General features: G+C 46.3%; 1 protein-coding gene across 4 annotated transcripts in view; it reads left to right on the top strand.

Moving 5' to 3' along the window:
• The window catches only part of PPFIBP2 (PPFIA binding protein 2), a 147,803-nt gene that overhangs the window by 90,093 nt on the left and 35,679 nt on the right, over positions 1-22,031 (top strand). For all 4 annotated transcript variants that reach the window (XM_039222436.1, XM_039222438.1, XM_039222437.1 and 1 more), the window contains exon 6: positions 9,398-9,529. In XM_039222436.1, coding sequence (XP_039078367.1) covers positions 9,398-9,529 — 132 coding nt within the window. The remainder of the gene's footprint in view (positions 1-9,397; positions 9,530-22,031) is intronic.

The following is a 22,031-nucleotide window of genomic DNA, read 5'->3' as shown; positions in this document are numbered from 1 at the left end:
GGAGTGAGGTAGTTCTTATTTGTCACCTCTCCAGTATAAGATCCATCTTGAACATAACCAGGTTATTTTTATGCTCAAACAGTCACTGTGTTTCCCTCTGTCTTTCAAGGATAAAATGAAGGGGGTGTGGAAGACTCCTTTTTGGCACATCCTGAGTTCAACTCATGGGACTCATTTGAGCCTCAGTTCCCACCCAGGTGTTTGCTCGTCTTAGAGGTACCTGAGCTGGAGACATTTGGGCTCCCAGCTCTGAAGCCCAAGTTGAACACTCTGTGGCACATGCCAGTCCTTTCCTGAAATCTGCTTGATGCTGTTTGAAAAGGCACTTACTTCTTGCCACATGGGGCTGAGGTAATGCTGTCTGTAGTTTAGGGTATGTTACGCACGTGTCCTGTGAACTGGGGACAGGCAGGGACTTGCCTGTCTGATGCTGATATCCCGGACTGCAGGGCTCTTGGCTTCTGGTGGTAGGAACAAGGAGGACTCCTAGCCCTGAGGAGGAGAAGGGAGGCAAACCACTGCTTCTCTTTGCCAGCCCTCGGAGACTGTTCATGCTCTGAGCCAAGCCTGGCCTCCTGCTCCGAGGCCTGCGGAGCTCTGAGCAAGGCCCCTTCCCAATCAGTGTGAGGCCCGGCCTTCTAACTACCGCCTGTTGACCCCACTGCCCTCGGGTACACCGTCCCTGGGAGCACTGCGCCTATACATGGAGTGGCCTTGTCTAAAGGGCACAGTTGCTACCCACCTTTAGCCGACTGCCCACATAGGCCCAGTGCTGTTAGTCTCATTTTTCACAGGAGGCAGGAAATCCATATTTTAAAATAAGTCTATTTTTAAAGCATTGGCAACTAATTTAAATAAACAAAATACTATGTGAACCACACCGTGCATACCTGCAGGCCCACCCTGGCCCATAGACCTCTAATCTACAACCCCTGCTTTAGACTCTAACTCCCTCCACGGGCTGAAATAGCTCCTGGAGGACTTAGGGAAGCACAAATCCGACCAGTTTTGCCCATGACCTGTGCTTGCATAGGCTCCAGCAGCCCCACTGAGCCATCTCTCCCCACAGCTGCTTTGTCCACCTCTATCCAGGAGCCCATGAGGGGAGGGTGTTAGCAACCCATCCAGCTCATGAGCCATTCACCCCTCCTCCTGTCCATGCTGAATGCTGATCCCTCAGTTCCCATTCTATTTTCTTCTATGAACCAACCCATCTGAAGAGCATGAAGACCTTGGGGTTAGATAGGCAAGCCAGGACCAGATGCTTTTAGCATGAGCCAGTCTACATGAGCAGCACATAGGTGATGGACACATTTAGGGTAACATGTTTTTGCAGCCCCCTGCGAGATTCAGGGGGGCAAGGGGGCACCTGTGAGCATCCCTCTGGACTGCCTCTGGAAGCACCTACCCAGGTATGGCCTCAGACTCCCTGAACAGGTGTGGATTTCCCAGGGAACCTTCTCCATCAGAGACATTTTCCAGGAAATCTGTAAGTGGGTCTTCAAGAGACCACAGCCTAGGTTTGTTTTCATAGGTCTGGGACAGTCTGGGTCTGGGTACAGAGCTCACAGGGCTGACCTTTGCCTTCCATATCCTAAGCAGGTCAAGGCATTGCCTACCAGCATCTCTGAGAGCTACACACACTGGGCTGTCTAGAATTAGTACCCTAGGAGTATAGCCATGGACCAGCCGCAGCCTTGTTATAACCAGCTCAGACTGTAATGGTGACAGAATCTATCCCACAGGGCAGGTTCTCCATGGCCCCATTGATACATTGAGGTCCCTGGTGGCTTTTTCTTAAGTGGCCTCTGGAGTTTGTCAGAGCCCTTGCACAGCAAGTTCCTCTGCTTCTGATCGTGGACACTTTTCCAGAGGATGATGACTTCAAGAAAGAAACTGATGCTACTTAGTGGATAATAGGCTTTACACAGAGCTGACAGCCAAATGGAGCACTTTGCAGAGATTAGCTGCATACAGATGTAATCAATGTCGAGAGCAGAAACAGTGTTCGGTGTCAAAAGAGGACAGGCTAGGGGAGCCAAATGGGGAGGAAGAAAGGATGCAAACCTCCTTGTGAGGATGCACCCAGGCTTCGGGGAAATCCTGAAGGACAACAGCCTCGATTCCCGTCCTCCCACCTGACCCTGAGCTGCAGGTGTTAGGCAACCTCATTGTTTTGGCTATCTTTCAGGTGAGGTGTGGAGACACCTATTCCATGGATTTGGAGTCAGTTGATGTGCCTTTCTGCTGATCCAGGAAAGCTGTCAAACCTGTGCTCTTATATGGCGAGAACAGGGATGATCATATGGGCTCTATACTGCCCACTTCTTAGTGCTGCAGTGTGATTATTTGAGTTTTGTTAAAACTGAACTCTCTCACAAGTCACCAGTGTTAAGACCTTGAGCATGTGGATTAGGGCCCTAAGATACCCAGTTCCTGCCTTTGAGTTGAGTGAAGGACAATGTGTCCAGGTGTATGAACTCAAAAGTGTCATCAGCACCTGGCAGATAAATTTCCTAAGAGCACCTTTAAAGAAATACCTCTTTAACAGAAAGAGATATTTTTTTTTAACAGAAACCTCTTGAAACAGAAATACCTGTTTCAAAAAGAGTAGTAAACAGACCTATGTACGTGTGATCCTTGGGAAGCATGAGTCTGTCTCAGAAGGTGGGACACCTGAGTTGTGACTGAAGAAAACTGGAATTTGCCAGTTCTTCCCTAAACCTGTCCCCCTGGGAGATGCATGAGCCAGAAATAACTGCTTTCCTCAAGTTGATCTTATTTGATGTTGAATCTCCATACCACTGTGCAAAGTAGGTGCCTTACCCTCTGTTCATGGATCAGGGGACTGAGGTTCAGAGAGATGGTTCCATTAGTGGGGACTGAGTCTGGACTCGAACCCAGATTGACAACAAGCCCCTCGCTGTAGTGTTACTCATGAAAGCACTGTCTGGCACAGCCTAGGCCTCTCACTTCAAAGAGCAAAGGGATGCATTTTTCCTTTCATGTATTTCCATGGCCCCTTCCTTCACTCTGGTTTCAGATTGCCAGTCTGGCTCCAATCCTCTGTCATTGGTCAGTAACTCCCTGGGTCATGTTCCACACTTAAATATGGAAGTAATTGCTTCAAGATGTGGCCCTTTTCGGAGAGAATAAATTGAAAGGCCACTACTTTTTATCAGCTCCAGTCTCAGACTGAGCTTTGGAAAAAGGAAATGATGATTTTCTCTGAGATGTAAGCTTTTTTTCCATCTCCAGGAAAGGAGATGTCTTTGGCCTTCTGGAAGAGGGTTGGTAGTGGTGAAGCAAGAGGGGTGAGTGATGATTTTGTTCATTGGTTTTTGTTTTTTTCCCTCTAAAGTTTCATTACTTAGTTTCATGATGGTTTGTAGTAATAAAAATCACCTGCTGCATGTACCACCCACTCCTGTTCCGTTGTGCTCTGTCCAGAGGCAACCTGGAAACAATTGGGAGAGCAGAAGCTAATGCAGCTTATGAAACCTGTCTCTCTTCTCTCCAGCCCCCTGCCTCCCTACATTATGGTAGGTGCATGATTCTGAGAGACTCCTAGCTAGATCTACCCTGTAGGTCAGACCAGGGACCAAATGGGCTGGATCCAGTTTTTAGGCTGAGAGCTAGGGATCCAACAACATTTCTCTTAAGGGGTGGACCTAGTAAAGGAAGCTAGCAAAGGAGATGGAAAGGAAAAAAAGATAGATCAGGAAATTGAAAGAAAGGATGGGACGGCAAGTGTTTTATTACACTTATGAGTGGATGAAGATTTAAGTGATTGAAAGCTGAGTACAGGTTGTGTCTGAAAGTTTGGACATTGTCCCCAGAACTAGAACTGTTTCTGTGCCCTACCAGGTGAAGGCAGAAGCTGGTTTGCAGGCATGTAGATATCTTGTTGAGAAGTGACAGGGAAGTGAGGAAGAAGAGGCAGCAAGGGTAGACTATTCTCTCTAGAGCTTTGCTGGGAAGGGGTGAGGGAGAGGATGAGGAGAGAGCACATTCACACAAACAATGCACACAGAACATGCATTTGCCTAGTGAAAGCACAAGAGAGTTGATGGTGGTTGCTTAAGAGGAAAGCAAGGTCAAGAGGGAAAGTTCTTTCGAATGTCAGAAATTTGATCATGTTTATAGCCTGAGGAATGGGAGCTGATGGTGAAAGAGATTAAATGCCTGTCAGAGTAGATGATTAATGGTCCTACCCTCCTGTAGCACAGACTGGGTGGGAACTTCCTCACAGGCAGGACAGAGGTGAGGGCGAGCTGAGGACCATGTGAGTAGTCATCCTCCGTCCTTCGGACTTACCGGCTGGAGGGAGAAACCAGACCAGAACTCAGAGATCACAGCCAAACACTAACGATTGACCAGGGAGGTAACTTGAAAATCTGAACATCAAGCTGTGTGGGGATGGCATGAAATCTAGAGACTGAAAGATAGTCAGCAACAGGAAGGCGGGTCAGGTGGGGTAATTCCAGAGCACACTATGGGATCCTTGTGTCCTTGAACAGATGCTTTCCATGTGCAACCTGGAAAATTACTAGGCTTGAGAGTGGTTCTTAAAGGTGAAAGATACATGGGCTTGCTTGCCTTAAGACATGGATTTAAAAGATGTGAATGAGAGATGATTCCAGGAGATTTTGAAACAGAAAGGATGTAAGTTCAATGAATGATCAGATTATTTTAAAATACCTTTCCAAGGGTGCCTGGGTAGCTCAGTCAGTTAAGCATCCAACTTCGGCTTAGGTCGTGATCTCATTTTTTGTAGGTTTGAGCCCTACATTGGGCTCTCCACTGTCAGAATAGAGCCTGCTTTGGATCTCTCGCTCTCTCTCTTTCTCTCTCTCTCTGCTCTTCCCTTGCTTTTGTATACATTCTCTCTCTCTCTCTCTCAAAGATAAATGTTTAAAATATCTTTTCAGTAAACAGGAGAGGTTATTTGAGAAGAGGAAGAAAGGTTGGGGTTTATGGCTGGAGGAGAATGGGAAAGTTTTGGAATAGTCTCTGAAAGGAACCAACCAGAGATGAACACAAGGGTGCCAGGTAGTATTGGAAGATCAGCTCTAATTAGATAGCATAAATTTATATGGAAACCAATTGGCATCATCAAGTGTCTTTTACCAGCAATTTTTAGGCCACGGGGAGTAGAAACATAGACAAAAGACCTTGAGGTTTGGCATGGACTGAGCTCTGGTAAAGCAAATGCACTTTAGCTCTAAGGGCAGGGATGAACTGGAATGAGGAATTTTCTGGTCCAGATATGATACAGTTGAAATGACCTCAAGATATGGAATGGATAAGGAGGCAAATATTACTTAAGGGAAGGTTATAAACTAGGAAAACAGGTAAGTAACGGCCACAGAAGAAGAAATGAAAGTTAGTAAATTTGAGTCAGTAAATGGGAAAGTTGAAAGGTCAGAGGACTGTGGCTAGAGGAGACTGTATCACAGCTAAAGACTTTAGAATCAGAGCAAATGCATTCTGGATAAATATGATGGCTGAGTTGTGGCCATCCTGCTGAGAAACTGACACAACGTGGAAGCAAAACCTGTTGGCGTGTGCTCAAGAAAGGTGAAACAAGAGTGGATATTGGAAGACTAACAGGGAAGAAACCAGGATGTTGAAGTTACTGAGGAGATGGAATGTGCCCAAACTAGGTAGAGAAACCATTGCTCAAAAGACAAAAGCCCTGAGGAAAATGAGAGACTGTCTTGGGTTCTGGAATGTGCTATAACTGAATGGCACCATCTTAGGAGGGCAGATGGAGATGATCAGTAGGACAGTAAGGGTCTGGAAGCGTGTCCAGTAAAAGTTGGATTGTCAGAGCAGGATGGACTCCACTTGAGATGACTGGGAAGGATAGGTGATAGGCTGCAAAAGTCAGGATTCAGTTTATGCTGAAAGGAGAAGAAACAATTGAAAATGTAGGGTAAACCCTCTTAAGACACGCATGATAAAGAATATAGCAAGTAATAGTGGCTGGGGGCCATGTGCACCTGGAGATGAGAAGTGGAGCTGGACTGGATGAGCTTGTTGAAGGCTGATTTTGAATTCAGGGAGTAGGACAGTACTTACTGATGACAAGGATGAAGGGTAATGACAATGAAAGGCAGAGGTATTTGCTAATAGGTATAATAGCTGGAATATAATCACTAATAACTGGAATGCCCACTTGGGATATTAGTGTGACCAATTGGCACCCTGGTGTGACCAATTGGAATGGCTATTGGAACATTAGTACAACCAATTAAAATATTATATTTGTCAGCTGGAACATTGGTGTGACCAATGACAACCTGGCAGCCTATGACAGCTAGAGGGATTTTGGTAATAACAGAAGTAGACTAGAGTCCTAGTTTTCAAGAGAGATGCATTCTGAGGCTTTTTTTAATCCCACCAAGGCAGTATTGTGAATGCTGGTTAGTGGAAAAACTGCATCCAAGATAGTCAAGCACTCAATGGGCTGCGTTTTAACAATCGTATCCCTAGGCCTTGACATCTAGTAGGTACTTAAAAACATATTTGTTGAGTAAATGATTAAAGTCTGGAATGGAATGGGACATTTTCTCAATTGTCCATACTCCAAAGCAATTGTTACTATCTGATTTATAGAATAGCTCCTCTTTCCCTTTGCGTTGGTGGCTTGGAAAACTCACATACACAGTACAGTCCATCTCTGGCAGCCCACAGAACTTTAGGGTAGGAGTTTTATACCAACTATGGCTCTGGCCTCAAATACTCTGCCTACCTGCTCTGACTTTTATGATTTTACATTTTAACTTAAAATGTCCATTTTTCAAACTGCCTCAAATCATTTGTGGAACAAAACAGGTAGATGAAAGGATGGAGACAGACACGTAGAATGAGATGGTGGAACAGAGGGGAAGGTAAGGAAGAGGAAGGAGGTGGAAGTGAGTAGGTGGTGTCAGGGAGGATAATATCTTCAGAGAACCTCAGCGCCAGGCCCTGGTAGAGAGTGTGTGCTCGACAAAATCTTGACAATTTGAGTGGCTATTTACTGGTCTCCATCAATATTTGTTCATCGGCTTTTTTTCAGCATGTATTTTTTTTCTTTTATTTGCCTTAAAATTATTGGACTTCTTCCTTTGGGAAACAGTGTGATACATTAGACAGAAATAAGTTTTGGAATCAAACGGACTTTGGTTTGCATACTAACTCACTCTGCTATTGTTGATTGGCACGTGTCTTTGGTCAGAACAAGGCCAGTCTCTGGTCCGGGTTGCTCATGTGTTAAGTCAGGATAATATTTACTGTCAAATCACCAGGAAGGTTTATTGAAAACATATATGTAAAGTGCCCCGTGGGGCCTGGCACAGAGGAGGCACTCATTGAATCTGTGTGTCTTCTCTCCTCTCCCACCTCCACCATTACACACATTAATCTGGCCGACTCCTCATGACCAAGTAGCCTGTGGTCCTCACATGGCAGTGTTATTGTCTCTGCACTATAAGTTAGCTTCAAGTCTAGCTGAAACAGGCAGAGCTGGCCTCTTTTGCCCAGTGCTCCGTGAGCTCATTCTGCTGAACTTCTAGGTACTCATCCCTTCAGATTAGCAGATGGACAGTTTGTAGCCTGGCTTTCTGAGACACTGAGGGCCTTGGCCTAGGGAATTCTGTTTTCCCCCATTAAAATCTGTGTCCTGTGTGATTTGGTTTATAGTCTGAGGACCGTTCAGAAAATGTGAAATCATAGCTGTTGGTCAGAATGTTGGTCACCCTTCTTGTATGAGGATTAGGTTGTCCAACATAATATAGAAAGTTCATGCTGAGATGGGATAGTGTATCTTTTCTGTCTGCTCAGTTGGCTGCTCACTCCCCTAATGGCCATACTAGAGTCTCCTTGTTGGGAACCACGTCCCCCATGTGCCAGGACTCTGGAGGTCATGTACCATGGCCTTTGGCCAATGGAGAAGTGTTGCCCCTGGACCAGGAAGGGCTCCTGGTGTTTGAGGTCCTTCATAATCCCTAGTAGTTCCTAGCAGGTATCTTGTCAATCACCTTTGGTTTTTGTCTTATTTATGCTTATTAAGTATATATATTAATAGCAGTCTATTTTCTACTGTCTTGTTATAGCAGGACTGATAAGCTCCCTGAGTCCAGCCTTACAGTAAGGAAAGAACAACTTTCTTACTTAGATCCCATAGTGGCTAGAAATGATCCATTATCACATAGACTAGGAAAAACCTGTATCACATAAATAGGATCCTATCATTCAATAATTACTCATTGAATATCTGCTTTATGCTCTAGTTCTCTCCTAGGCTTGATGCAGTGAGACCTTACAATGAAATTTTTTTGAAGATGTGGGCTGAACATTGAGCCAAGGAGGTGATTTGGAATCTTGGTTTTAAAAAATATATTGTTAAGCTTGGGTTTGTTTGTGGTTTTTGTTTGTTTGTTTGTTTGTTTGTTTTGGTTGATAGGACCTGCTGCTTTTCATTAAAAATAGAGATGGAGAAATTTAGTTCTTTGAACAAAACTGTCCATTTTTCTGTACTTGGAAATAATGGTTTCTATAGGCAAATGTGGTTTTTTTCCCACATGTTCTTTTAAAAAATTGTTTTATTATAGTTTATTGTCAAGTTGGTTTCCATATAACACCCAATGGACATCCCAATAAGTGCCCTCCTCCATGCCCATCACCCATTTTCCCCTCTTTCCCACCTGCCATCCACCCTCAGTTTGTTCTCCGTATTTAAGAGTCTCTTATGGTTTGCCTCTCTCGCTCTCCTTAACTATTTTTCCCCTTCCCCTCCCTTATGGTCTTTTGTTAAGTTTCTCCTGTTCCCCATATGAGTGAAAACATCTGGTATCTGTCTTTCTCTGCCTGATTTATCTCACTTAGCATAACACCCTCGAGTTCCATCCACATTGCTACAAATGGCCAGATTTCATTCTTTCTCCTTGCCATGTAGTAGTCCATTGTATAGATGAACCACATCTTCTTGATCCATTTTTCAGTTGATGGACATTTAGACTCTTTCCATGATTTGGCTATTGCTGAAAGTGCTGCTGTGAACACTGGGGTACATGTGCCCCTATGCATCAGCACTCCTGTATCCCTTGGGTAAATTCCTAGTAGTGCTATTGCTGGGTCACAGAGGAGTTCTATTGACAAACATGTTTTTTCAGAGCTATAGTTCACATTGTTTCTCAGAGTACAATGGGTAGTGGCAGGGGCTGTGCTCTCCCTGAGTAACCCAGTGTTGGCCAAGGCCTCTCACTAATAAACCTATCACTCATATGCAGCAGTCTCAGCTCTGTTGTCTGACACACACCTTAGAGATTGCCTTATGTGCTCTGGATGGAGCTACAGTTGTCCTTGTTGCCATGGAGCCTACGATTTTGAGATCTGGTTTTGCTTGCAGGAGCTGCTAAGTCGCACATCTCTTGAGACCCAGAAGCTCGATCTGATGACTGAAGTTTCTGAGCTGAAGCTCAAGCTGGTTGGCATGGAGAAGGAGCAAAGAGAGCAGGAGGAGAAGCAGAGAAAAGCAGAGGTGAGTGTGATACACCAAATTCTGGGGTAATCCAAAAAGTCCTAAACTCAGAGCAGGGGAAACTAGCCTAATGTGGGTCCTGGCCATCTGGTCAACCCCAAGCCTGGCAGCCCCTGGGCGCCAAGAGCATCTATCTATGCACTAGAGATGCAATGATCTGTTAATACCAAGTTATCAGGTTTTGCTGTGGCTGCAGATTTCAGCAATGCCCAAACCACCCAGTTTTGGCTCTAAGGCTTTATCCTCCCTCAAGCTGCTGACAGGGATAGAAAGGGAAGCAGTAGAGGGGGAAGGATCAGGCAAGATGTGAAAGGACCCAAGATGTCCTCTGTGAGAGCCAATGATGATGTACTGGGATGAAGTCAGCTGCCCAGTAGGCCACCATCACTATATTCAAGGAATCTGGAGACATTCTTTGATGTGCCTTTCACTGACCTAAATGGAACCCTTAGATTATGTGTTTCTTTTCTCCTGATAGGTCATAGGAGGGAGCCTATGTACAGGCTTTCTGTTAATGTTTTCCTGCATTGTTTGTGTTTTTGTTTTACGCTTCATAATGCCATTGGCCAGAACATGCCAGACTCCCTTTTGGGACAAATGTTTTGTGTAAATTTCAGGCTTGGAGTTGCTTTTGATGAGAGAGAATATCCTGTTTTAACCTTAGATAACCGCTTTCCATGTGTCTCTACCTACAAGTCCCCATATTTGCAGCTGGCATGTAAGATGTAAAAAGAAGATAGGCTTTAGGTTTAGAAGCACATTGGTTCAATCACTGACCTAACTGCTTAACAGGTCTTTGAACTTCATTGAACAAGTTGACTGCTTAATTTCTTTGAACTGTCTTTATCTGTAAAATGGGTAACTGTGTGAAGTCCGAATAAAATCACAAAAGTCCCTATCATAGTATCTGGGACCCTGAAGGTACTGGGTTTATATACACTTCCTTGCTACATTTAGCTATCTCCAAAATGTGAAAATGGATATCGTTCCTTTCTATTAAGCACCACCATTATTGTGCATGGAAACCTGCCCTATTGCTATGTTTACTGGGTGGTAAACACTGGTGACTGAGACACTTAAAATACGTGGTCAATTCCACGCATTTTGAGAAGCTGCTTTATGGTGAGTAGAGTTGCCAAAAGAAGATCTCTCCATGAGCTAGAGATGCCACGTCTTGTAGTGATGAAGAGGGCAGGCCCTTGCATCCCACTGTGATGCAAGCTGAGCTGCTCATTAGCTTTGTGATCTTAGGCATAATGCAACCTCTGTTTCTTCCTCTATAAAATGGAGACAGTAACCCTTCCTGTTTTCTGGGTGGTTCTGAGGAGGGAATGAGACAATGCATATATAGTCCTTAGCATAGTGCTGGACACATAGTAACAGCTAGCCTTAACCATTCTTACTGATGGTGTCATGAAGCTGCTGCAAATGGACATGTAGAGTAAGGTACATTTACAAACTGCAAAGGTCATGTCAAGTGAAAGCTTATCCCTGTGAAGAGTTAGTTAAATAGACTTTGCTTTTTTTTTTTTAATAAATTTCTTTTACTGTTTATTTTTGAGAGCATGAGCAGGGGAGGGGCAGAGAGAAAGGGAAACGCAGAACCTGAAGCAGGCTCCAGGCTCCAAGCTGTCAGCACAGAGCCCGACATGGGGCTTGAACCCATGAACCTCAGGATCATGACCTGAGCTGAAGTCGGATGCTTAACCGACTGGACTTTGCTTTTTAAATGTTCAGAAAGAAGCAACTGAATTTTCTCCAGGTTTGGAGTTGTGTGGTTTGTTTGTTTGTTTGTGTTTTTTGGGTTTTTTTAACCAATGTTTCAAGATGTGTGATGACATGTGAACGTAGGTTAGGGCTCTGGTGGCAGAATTCAGTAAACTCGAAGAAGCCTTAAAGTGATAGAGACAACTCAAAACCACTTAAATTTTTAAAAAGTGATAGGTGGGAGATTATTAGGTCACATAGCTTGAAGAGTCCAGAGTTTAAAGTCCAGTATCACAACATCCAGGTGACCTCACACTGTCATTAAAAATCACCCTTAGAGTATTGTCTTGGTTCTGATTTAGCCTTATTGTCAGGAAGGGTTTCTGCACTACCTCCTATCAGTCTGGAAACCCCTGCAGAGAGAGCATCTTTTTCTCAAAGTTTCCAGCAAAAGCCCTGGGATTGCATCTCCCTGGGCCAGTTTGGGTCACATGTCTGGTTCTGAACCAGCCAGCCACTAGGGAGCATATGGGGGTGTGGGAGTGAGTCCATCTGGGAAAGAACGCAGAGTTAGTATCAAGCTGAGCCAGCTCCGTTCCTTTCTTGGGAAGATGGAATGGAAGGAGAGCTCCCACTCTTGGGCCAAGTATAACGAAAGCAGTCATTTTGCTGTTTGCTTTATTTTTCCTTTTCTGAGGGATTGTGTTTCAATCTGAATTTTTTTGTTTTTGTTTGCCATTAGGCTATTCATGCATGAGGCAACATAGACCCTGAGCTGCTGGCCTCGTTCCTACCAGATAACGGCCCTTCCCAGTTGCTAGTACAAACATTAGGTTTTTACATGGAGGAAGTCTTTTAGGCTATTCCAACCTGTGATACTCTGTGCATTTCTGAAATGCATTTCTCCTTCTTGTAATTGAACATTATTTTTGCTGGTATGCTTACAGGCTCTGCCGCTATTTGCAATTATGTGGAGCACCAGAGGCTTAAAGCCATGGAGAGTACTGTGGTGGGGGCTCCATTGTCCTGTGCATGGACGTGTGCGAGTGCAGCACTGAGCTCAGGTCACCAGAGGTTGTACTTCCATGAACAGGACGAATGCGGCTTCCCAGCCTGCATTGCTGCTGGGTTTTTTCCAGTGAATATACTTAGCCTGAGGCCTATTGCTTGTGGTTTGGAAAGGCAGGATCTTTCTCTGTTTTGTTTGTTTTCTGGGGTAGCTGGATCTGAACTTTCTTCTCCGTAGCTCAGGCTTTATCCTCAAATTCCATTTTATGTTTCAGTGAAAAAAAAAAGAAAAAAGAAAAGAAAAGAAAAGAAAAGAAAAGAAAAGAAAAGAAAAGAAAAGAAAAGAAAAGAAAAAGAACTGTTACTGCTCTACTGTTAACAAGAGCATTGCAGGCTTTTCTTTCTGTCAGACTCTGATCCCCCCGAAGCTTGAATCCTGCTGCCTGTAGAAGGTTATGGACATGATTATACATGGTTGTCTATAAACCTAAGGATGTCAAGGTGCAGGTTTCTTGTCAAATGGAGACCATCCTGACAGCCAGCCTCGCGCAGGAGTCTGGTATTGAGGTGTGGGTGAATACAGGGTTTCCTGTTTACCTTTTCTCCTGAGTCTCTTGCAGTGGCTCTGGGTCATTCCAGGAGACCCAAGGTTAGGTCAGTTAGGTTTACTCCTGAGAAGCAGGACTGCAGAGGAGTGGCTGACATGGAAAATAAATATGAGAATTAGGAGGCAAAGGAAAACTTCTGGGTGGCATACCATAGCACAGGCATGTCCCTCAGAGGGTTTTCCTTGGAGAGGAGTCTGGTTTCCCCGAGCCCTGGGGATGCAGGGGGCCCCACAGCTGGATCCCTTTATGGGATTAAAGAGCTCTGCTTGTAATAACCAGAGCATCCTGTAAAGAAGGAGCAGGAATCCAGCATGTCCCGGAAAGTGGAGTCAGCCCAGTTAATCAGGGGTATACTCAAATATGAAGAAGAGAACCAGAAAGAGTCTTCAGGATTTCTGGCAGGAAATGGACTGTCTCACAGCACGGGTGGTGCTGACTTCCCTCTTCCTTCCTGTGGTTAGCACCTTGGAAGGAAAGGATTCGGATTTCTGAACTGGGGCAACCAGAATGATGGACATAGAGCACAGAGCAGGGACTGGGAAGATTGTGTTTGTTCAGAGAAGTTGACTGGGAGATTCTTACTGTTTTTATTTTATTTTGTTTTATTTACTGATTTTTATTAGCCTAGGAAGTCTCCAGCAGCTCAAAAACTAAAATTTCATAAAGGTATATGCAGCAAAAAGTCTCCTTCCTTGTACCCCCCTCAGGCTCACTGTCAGGAACAACCATGATCTGTTCATTTGCATCCTCCCAGAGTTATGCCTGGACAAGCAAATTTATGTAGAAAGATACATATGCACATGTGCACACCCATTCTTTCCCTCATTTTTGTACAAATGTACACTATTTGAGACCTTCTAATTTAACATGCTGGGAGTTTATTTCATACCAAGTGCATTAAAAAAAAACTTATATTATAGAAATATCTGTTATTTCATTATCTGACCATACCTTAATTTGTTTAACCTGTCCTCTCTTGATGGCCATGTAAGTGGTTTCCAAGTGTTTGCTATTACGAATAATGCTGCTGTGAATGATCTTGCACAGGTGTGGGGATACTAAAGTGGGATCAATGGGCAAATGGTACATGCACTTGAGATTTTGACAGGTATTTCCACTTTGTCCTTTGCAAGAGGTTATGTTCGCATCAGTGACGTGTAAGGGTGCCGGGCAAGTATTAAACAGAGCATGAAGGGAGAGGGAGAGAAAGAACTAAGTAATGTTGTAAACAACTTTAACAGGTAGGAGGGAGTGGGAAAGACCATGGTTATGGGAGGTGCCCTGTGGTTTCACATAGAAAAGAACCATAAAGATGAACGTTGATAGTTAGTGAAGCAGGAGTCATAAAGCCAGCTGAGATTACAACACAGAGTGGCATTTCAAGCCTCATAAATGTCATCTGGACTTCATGATAGGGGACCCAGGAATGGGACACAGCTACATAAGGGTCTGCCTTTATGGAGGAGAGACAGACCTGTTAAGAGGCGAGGTGGACCAGCCCTGGAAGGAACAAAGTATAAAAGAAAGTTGACATGCCGAGCCTGAGGATGGACATCCTGGAAAATAACACATAGTTTGGGAGAACAAGAGGGGAGTGTCCCTGAAATATTGGGATGTACCACATAGTCACCCCGAGCAGAGGAGGAAAATAGATGCACTCCCGTTCAGGTCCGCAGACAGATGGAAGCAGACAAGGGGCTGTAACAGAAGGGGGCAGCGGTTTGGACGGCTCCTAAAAGTCTCCTCCAGCTTAACACTTCCATATTTGAGAGGTTGGCTCTTGGTGCCCACTCCCTATTTGTTTCTACCCAGGGGGCAGAGAAAGAAACTGGGAAACTGCTTCTCTGGCTGTAACATTGAAACAAAGGAAAGACTAGTTTAGGAGGGAAAAGTGACAGGTAGCTTGAGAGAGAGCAGCTATTGTTCTGTGAGCCCATGAGAGTGGGGGCCCGGAAGCCAGGCACAGACAGACAGGCACTGTGGACTTTCATGAATCACACCTTGGAAAGTTCAGAAATGACACAGAAGGCGACTCAAGAATATTGAACTAAAAAATAACGTAACTTTGTGCAATCTCACAAATAATACTGATAAAAAAGAGTAGCTTAGAGGTGCCCTGAGAGAAACTTGTTTTCAAAAGGGCTCATAGAAAAGAAAGGACAGGGGCGCCTGTGTGGCTCAGTTGGTAAAGCGTTCAACTTTGGCTCAGGTCATGCTCTCATGGTTTGGGAGTTTGAGCCCTGTGTTGGGCTCTGTGCTAATAGCCCAGAACCTGGAGCCTGCTTCAGATTCTGTGTCTCCCTCTCTTTCTTCCCCTTGCCACTCACACACACACACACACTCTCTCTCTCTCTCTCTCTCTCTCTCTCTCTCTCTCTCTCACTCTCTCTCTCTCTCTTAAAAATAAACATTAAAAAATAATAAAATATAGAAAGGATGAAACAAAGTGCACCCACAGGAGCAGCAGCATCAGGGGCAAACCCCGAACAAAAGGACAATGCTGAGGACAGGAGAGAGACTTGTTACAGTTATGTTCTCCATAAGAAGATCAAAGAAAGAATGGGCTCTATTCCACTGATGCCTCAGGCACAAAGAACGTAGGACAGTGGCCCCCAAACTGTTTGTTATAAGTGAATTTTAAGGTATCAGAGAAATAGGGTGAGTTGCTAGCAAACTGGAAGTGAACTGTTTCTTCCCCCCCCCACCCCAGATGGCAAAGAAAGTTAGATGCGCTCCATAAAGTTTAGTCTATCGAGGCTGGGGTCAAGCCCATGATGGTTTGCGGGAGGCCAGAAGATGAAGGAGGAATTGTGTTCATTAAGAGTGAGTTACATTGTGGTGTCTGAGTGGCTTCGTCAGTCAAGCGTCCAACTCTGATTTTGGCCTAGGTCATGATCTCGCAGTTTCTGTGTTCAAGCCCCATATTGGACTCTGTGCTCTCAGGGCAGAGCCTACTTTGGATCTTCTGTTTCCCTGTCTGTCTGCCTCTCTCTTGCTCATGGGCTCTTAATCTCTCTCTCAAAAATTTAAAAAAGAAAGTGAGTTACATCAGCTTGACCTCCTGTATCTGGCCAGGAACATGTTGGTGGGATAGACCTGGTAAATGCACACTTCTGTGAGGCATCACGCGAACCCTGCTTGGGGAATCTTGTGGATAAGCTAGAAGATTATAGGATGGATACTAAGATGGGCATATTGATACCCCCATGATAATAGCATCTACAGACCATCTCTAGGAAGGTTTAATGTAGGGGGTGAGAGTCCTCTGCCTTTACCCCTCCTGCCAATTGAGCATTTTATTTTTATTTTTTTAATGTTTATTTATTTTTGAGAGAGACAGAGACAGAGACATAGTGTGAGTAGGGAGGGGTCAGAGAGATGGAGACAGACTCTGAAGCAGGCTCCAGGCTCCGAGCTGTCAGCACAGAGCCTGACATGGGGCTGGAACCCATGAACCACAAGATCAAGACCTAGGCTGAAGTCAGACGCTTAACCAACTGAGCCACCCAGGCACCCCTAATTGAACATTTTTAATGTATAATGGGGACACCAATCTAGAAGGTCTTAAAACAGTGATCACATGAAGTCAATGAAAAATCAACTGGACCAGCCGGCATTGGGATCCATAAAAACTTAGACAGACTGGAGTGATAGCTCGGTTGTCAGAAAAGGGGTAAAAGAGGTCAGAAGAATCTGAGTGGTAGAAGATCACTAAACGTAGGGAAGGAAACACTTCAAGAGGGAGGCAAGCAGCTTGAGGACAGGAGCATGCCTGTAATTTAACCAAGAAGAGGGTCCTGGAGTCGTGGGGAAGAGCCCTGCCCCTCATCAGTCAGTCCTGGAGACAGAGGCTGCTGGTGCAGGGGGAGGGAAGGAATGGATGGGATGATGAAACCAGGCAGCAAGTTTAGACTCCTCATTTGAGAGGGTTACCATTTGAGGAAAGCTTCTATAGAGAGAGACAAGCAGGTCTGAAAACCAGCAAGGCCAGTGGACTAGGGACTAAAGGTTCTGGAAAAGAGTGGCCAATAAGGTGAGTGTGCCCAGAGAGTGTGGAGCTGCTGGGCTTTTGTTGTCAGCCACCGATGTCACGTGAGCCTTAACTGTGTCACCATTGGGTGTTTTCTGTTCTCCCAGTTTGGTTCATTTCTTATGGATCAAACACCTGCAAAGAACAGCAGTGGGGGAAGCAAACTCCCATTTGTCGGATGCCTCCTGTGTGACAGGCTCCGTGCTGGGTGCTTGGCCTAAGGCTCCCCGGCTAACCCCTCGCGGTAACCTGTGGAGATAGACCCTCATTCTACAAAAGTGAAAACGAGTCTGCAGTTGCCCGCATGCTTCAAGCGCATTGTGCCTTTGCCCATCATGGTTTCACCACCCCTAGCAGGCTGACCTCCCTCTTTGGGGAGGGAAATGCCAATCTTTTACCTTGAGGGATTGCTTTTAGCTTCATCCTTGATTAACTTGCCATCCTTCCCTCTGCCCCAGGGCTCTTGGTTAGAGGGTTAGATAATTTTTTTTTAATTGCCGCCATGCTAATGAATTCCCAGCTGCATCTTCCCCTTTCCTTAGTCTTGCTTTAATCCACACCTACCTTTCCTCTTCTCATGCCTACACATTCTAAACCTGTACCTCCTTTTGTTTCACTGCTGTGCCCTTTGAGAGGACAACCTTACTTATCTACTTGACAAAGATCAAGGCCATTGGAAAGATCTCCCTTAACTTGCTGTTGCTCATCTAGAAACTACCTGAACCCCCAACATGCCCTTTGTGCTTAGCTAACCCCCCCAACCTTCCCCCTTGGGCTTCCAATTCCAACTCCTTTCCTCCCTTATTTCGTCCCACCCAGCAGGTATGCTAAGTAGTTAAAGTGCCAAAAGACCCCGAGACTTTCCAGATGAAAAAGCATGAACAAACTGAATGTAGATCGTCATTCCTCCATTTAACACCTCCCTGTGTGGCAAGTTCATGGCAGTAGAGAGAGAGCTGAACTGTGATGCCTGGTAGCTCAGGCCAGTCAGGCGGGAATCTTCTACCCTTGTCAGGCATGTGCGCTAAGCCAGCAAGGGCCTTGGAACCCATTGCACAGAGAACAAAAGCCACCCACGTCAGAGCCCAGTGTCTGCACTAGGGCTGCAGATAAGAACACAGATGGCAGGTATGGCCCCAGCCCATTGGTAAGTGGCCTATCAGGGTGCAGGGACCGGTAACAAGCTGGGTAGAGATCTGAGGTCCAGGGCACTCAGGCCCATAAAGGCCACCCTGACTTCTCAGCCCAGTCCTCTCATCTTGGTAGGAAAATGCCTTGTAAAACAGATGACCCTGGAAGAAGACAGCCTGTGCTGTCTGTGGGCCAGTTCAGGTGAGATAGCTCAAAGGGCGAGTGGCTGGGAGGACCCAGGCCTGCTGATGACAGCGAGGACTGCCCTGCAGCTCTGAGTCCAAATGGTATCACCGGACAGGAGGGCGGGCACCTTTGCCCAGCTCCCTTTCAGCCCCAAACTGCCACTCAGATCCCGTTTCCCTTCTGCACTGGAGAAGGGGTTTCTAAGACCAGATACGGGATAGGAGTTTTTCTTCTTAGACCCCACTGTGGCTACTGGAGATGGGCAATTTCTTTCTAGCACTCCTGGACAGTTCCCACAGTGCCCGTGACTGACCCCGGTACCAGATGCCAGTGCTTAGAATATCAGTGAAAGTGGACAAGGAGGCCTAACAGGTTCACTGTCCCCCTAGGTCTCTGTTCTGCTCTGTTGTGGTGTTTTCTTAAGTCCACATCCCTGCCCCATGGGCTGCTCATAGCTTCCCCCAGCCTCTCGGGTTTCTTGCTGCCAAGTGGCACCATCACGTACCATGTTCCCCGGCACATGGCACTTTCTCTCCTTTACCCCCACCCTCAGGCAAGGGGTCCGGCATGTGCCTGCTTGACATCACCTAGACTCATGCCGTCCCTTCCTCTAGATTCTCACAGAACTAGACACTTGCTGCTTCCTGGAAGCGCCATGGTTTTCTGGACGGTGGCATTTACAGCCTGTCGTGATTACGTTTGTGTCTCTGCATGGTGACTGAATGTCTGTGGAGTAGAAAAGGAGAGCCCAGCAGACCTGTGGGCGAGAGGGACTCAGAACTGAATAGGCATCCGTTCCAGGGGCTGCAGCTATCTTTCAAAGTGGCCGTGAAAGGGCCAAAATGTTCTCTAGGCTACAGAGGAGGTCTGGTTTGGAGTGGGAGGTGAAGGAGTAAGGTCTGGTGTAGGGTGTGAGGGAGGGTTTAGAGTTGGGGACGTACTAGCGTGCCCAAGTGTGGTGTATGCTGCACATCACGTGCAGGTGGGTGTTGGCGTGTTTGGGGGGCATCTGCACACAGGTGTGTGTAAGAGGGGACGTGTCTGTCTGCGTGCGTGTCTCTGCTGCTGCCACAGGGCCCTGTGCCTCGTTGATGTGCAAGGATGTCCCCCACGCCACCCCCACCGCGTGGCACAGAGGAGCTGCTGGGGGTTTGTTCACACTGCAGGACCACCCGTAGAGGGGGCGAGTCTCCGGAAAAATGCCATGTCTTTTCATTCCCTTGAAGAGAGTGGGTGGTCACCTCTAGCTTGCAGCCTGCAGCTCGCCCCCTGCATGCTTCTGTCTCTCTGGGCTGCTCTCCTGGGAAGCTCTGTGTCTGAGAGCTGACTGATCCTGAGTGCTCTTTTCTCCTCTCTCTTCCTTCCTGCAGTCGGTTCTGAATGTGATCAGTGAGCTGCAGGAGCAGATGTGTAGGCTGCAGCTGGACATCCACAGGCAGATTCAAGAGCGCCTCTCACTCAGTAGGGGCTGCCCTGAGGAGGTGGCGGCCAGTGACAGGGCAGCCAAGCCCTCGCCCTGCGGCCAGGACTGTGCCTGTTGGGAGGGGTCACCTGTAGGAACCACACTTAAGTATATCAGAGCATGCGTGTGGGGACATTTCACTGGTGGAGGGGCCGGGGTTTCTCCTAACCACAAATGAGTGCAGTGGCTTGAACATGGCTCTATTGTTAACTTCCGGGCAGAGCTTGGGACACACATTCCCCTCGGGGTGTGAGCTGAGCTCTGCGACACTCACCCTTCCGGAGCAGGGTCTGAGGGGGTGAGGCCAACCCTTGGCCAGGCGGTGGCACTGGCCTTCCTCAGGGCTGGGAATGAGGTGTGTCAGGTGCCCTGAGGGATAGGTCATTCACGCAAAAGACAGCCTCAAGATTCCCCTTCCCAGGTACCATTCAGACACTGATTTTCCTCCTGGGCTAGGAGATTAAATGACATTTTATCTCATGTTATTTTTTTTTTTTTTAAGAAAAAATAGCACCATGAAAGAATCCTTTCAAGTTTATTTTTAAAGAAGTTAATCCCTAGTGAGAAAATAGAACATCAGTTTCCTTTTGCTATGACAATTAGGTCATCATCTGAATTTCTAGGAAAAATTCCCCACCTAATCGCCTTAGAGGGATATCATGACCTCTGGACCCTGTGGGGTATATCTGACTGGTGTTCTTGACTTGGCCCTTCATCCTGGTGGGACCAGGGCCTGTGTGACCTGACTGGACCTGGTGATGGCAGTTGCATAGAGATGAGTCTCTGCCTCTAAGACCCACTATCAAAGAGAATGAGGTGGGGACATTTTCTCCTACATTAAATGACAAGGGGGAAAAATGAGAGTCCAGAGGTAACTGTGGATTTGAATAGGGAAGTGCTGGGTGCGCCCCATGTTGAGTGAGTCAACCCAGAAAGACGTCTAAAAGAGGCTAACATTTGCACCAGTGTTTATAGGTGATGATGGGCAACACAGACAACCTAGAAAGAGGAGGATGTGCCAAAGGTCATCAGAGCCTGGCCATCATTATGCTCTGTGTCCCCGTGGTGGCGGCCTCTCAGGCAGGGCCACAGACATTCTCAGAAAACCATCCTGGGTCGGCTGCAACTCCCACCAGGCCTTAAAATCTAATGCTGCAGGTCAAGGGTGCAATGACCTTAGCTTGGAAGACCATTTTTAAAAAGGGGCATCAACAAATGTTTACCTTGGCTGTAAGGAAACCTTAGTGAATTATCCTACAAAGTTCGGGTGTAAGCAGTAAGCAGTGTAACTTTCTGGCATACTATCTCAGAACACAAAGAGTTCTAGGCCAGTTAAATGATGAATTGAATTTCCTATGTTAATTCATTGGGAACTATGCACACCTACCATGTTCCAGAGGTGAGCAAAACAGACTTGGAGTTAGCCAAACCCCTCATGGAGTTCACACAGGAGGAAACTAGCCATTAGCAATCAGACCAATAAGTATGGCAAATGACGTAGGAGAGATACAGGGTACCACACCAGAGGACGGAAAGGGGACCTGAATATGGTGTAGAGGTCAGGACAGCTTATCTGTGGAGGCCTGAGGAAGGACTGGTGGGAATTCACCTGGCAGACCACTCCAGACAAGAGGGAGAAGTGTGTGTAAGGGCCATAGTAGAAAGGGGAACTAAAAGGTATCCAGTTTGGTTGGAACATCACTGGGGAGAGAGAGTGATCCAAGTGGCAGGCAGGACACTGGGTCAGGCCAGGCAGTGCTGGTGGGGCATATGAGTTTTGAGGAGCAGGGGGAGCACCAGGATCAGATTTGTCCTTTAATTGTATTGTTCCCCTAGATGCCGTGGGGGACAGTGGCTTCAAGAAGGGCAAGACAACAGAGGAGCAACCCCTGGAGAGACTGCCCAGGCTGTTGTCATGAACCACTAGATCAGAGTAGTGGTGGTTGAGTTGGAGAGAAAGGAGAGATCCATTTCCTTGGAGGTAGAATTAACAAGGCTTGGGGATGGATTGCATCTGTGGGAAGAGGAAGATGCTAAGGATGGACCCCAGGTTTCTGGCACAGGGAGGTAGGTGGAGGGAGCTGCCATTGGGTGAGGTTGGAATGTCTAAAAGGGGGAGTTAAGCATTCTACTTGGGCCATGACAGCCGTGAGATCCCTGCCTGGAGAGGTTAGGTTGGGAGTCTGTGGGAATCTGGAGTTCAAAAACTCTGGAAGTGATCACTTTCACACTAATTTTTCTGATAGGAGCCAGCTGGCTGGACCAATTGTCCATTAAAGGAAACTTGGTTTGGGACAGGGGTGCTCAGGGTATCATCTTTGCTGAAGGAGTAGTTTAGGGAGCAAGGGTTCTGTAGTCAGAAGAAACAAA

Source organism: Hyaena hyaena, unplaced genomic scaffold (genome assembly GCF_003009895.1).
Source record: "Hyaena hyaena isolate Hyena2069 unplaced genomic scaffold, ASM300989v1 scaffold_1129, whole genome shotgun sequence".
NCBI lineage: Eukaryota > Metazoa > Chordata > Mammalia > Carnivora > Hyaenidae > Hyaena > Hyaena hyaena.
The sequence above is the reverse complement of the archived record's forward strand: the minus strand, read 5'-3'. Positions and strand labels throughout refer to the sequence as shown.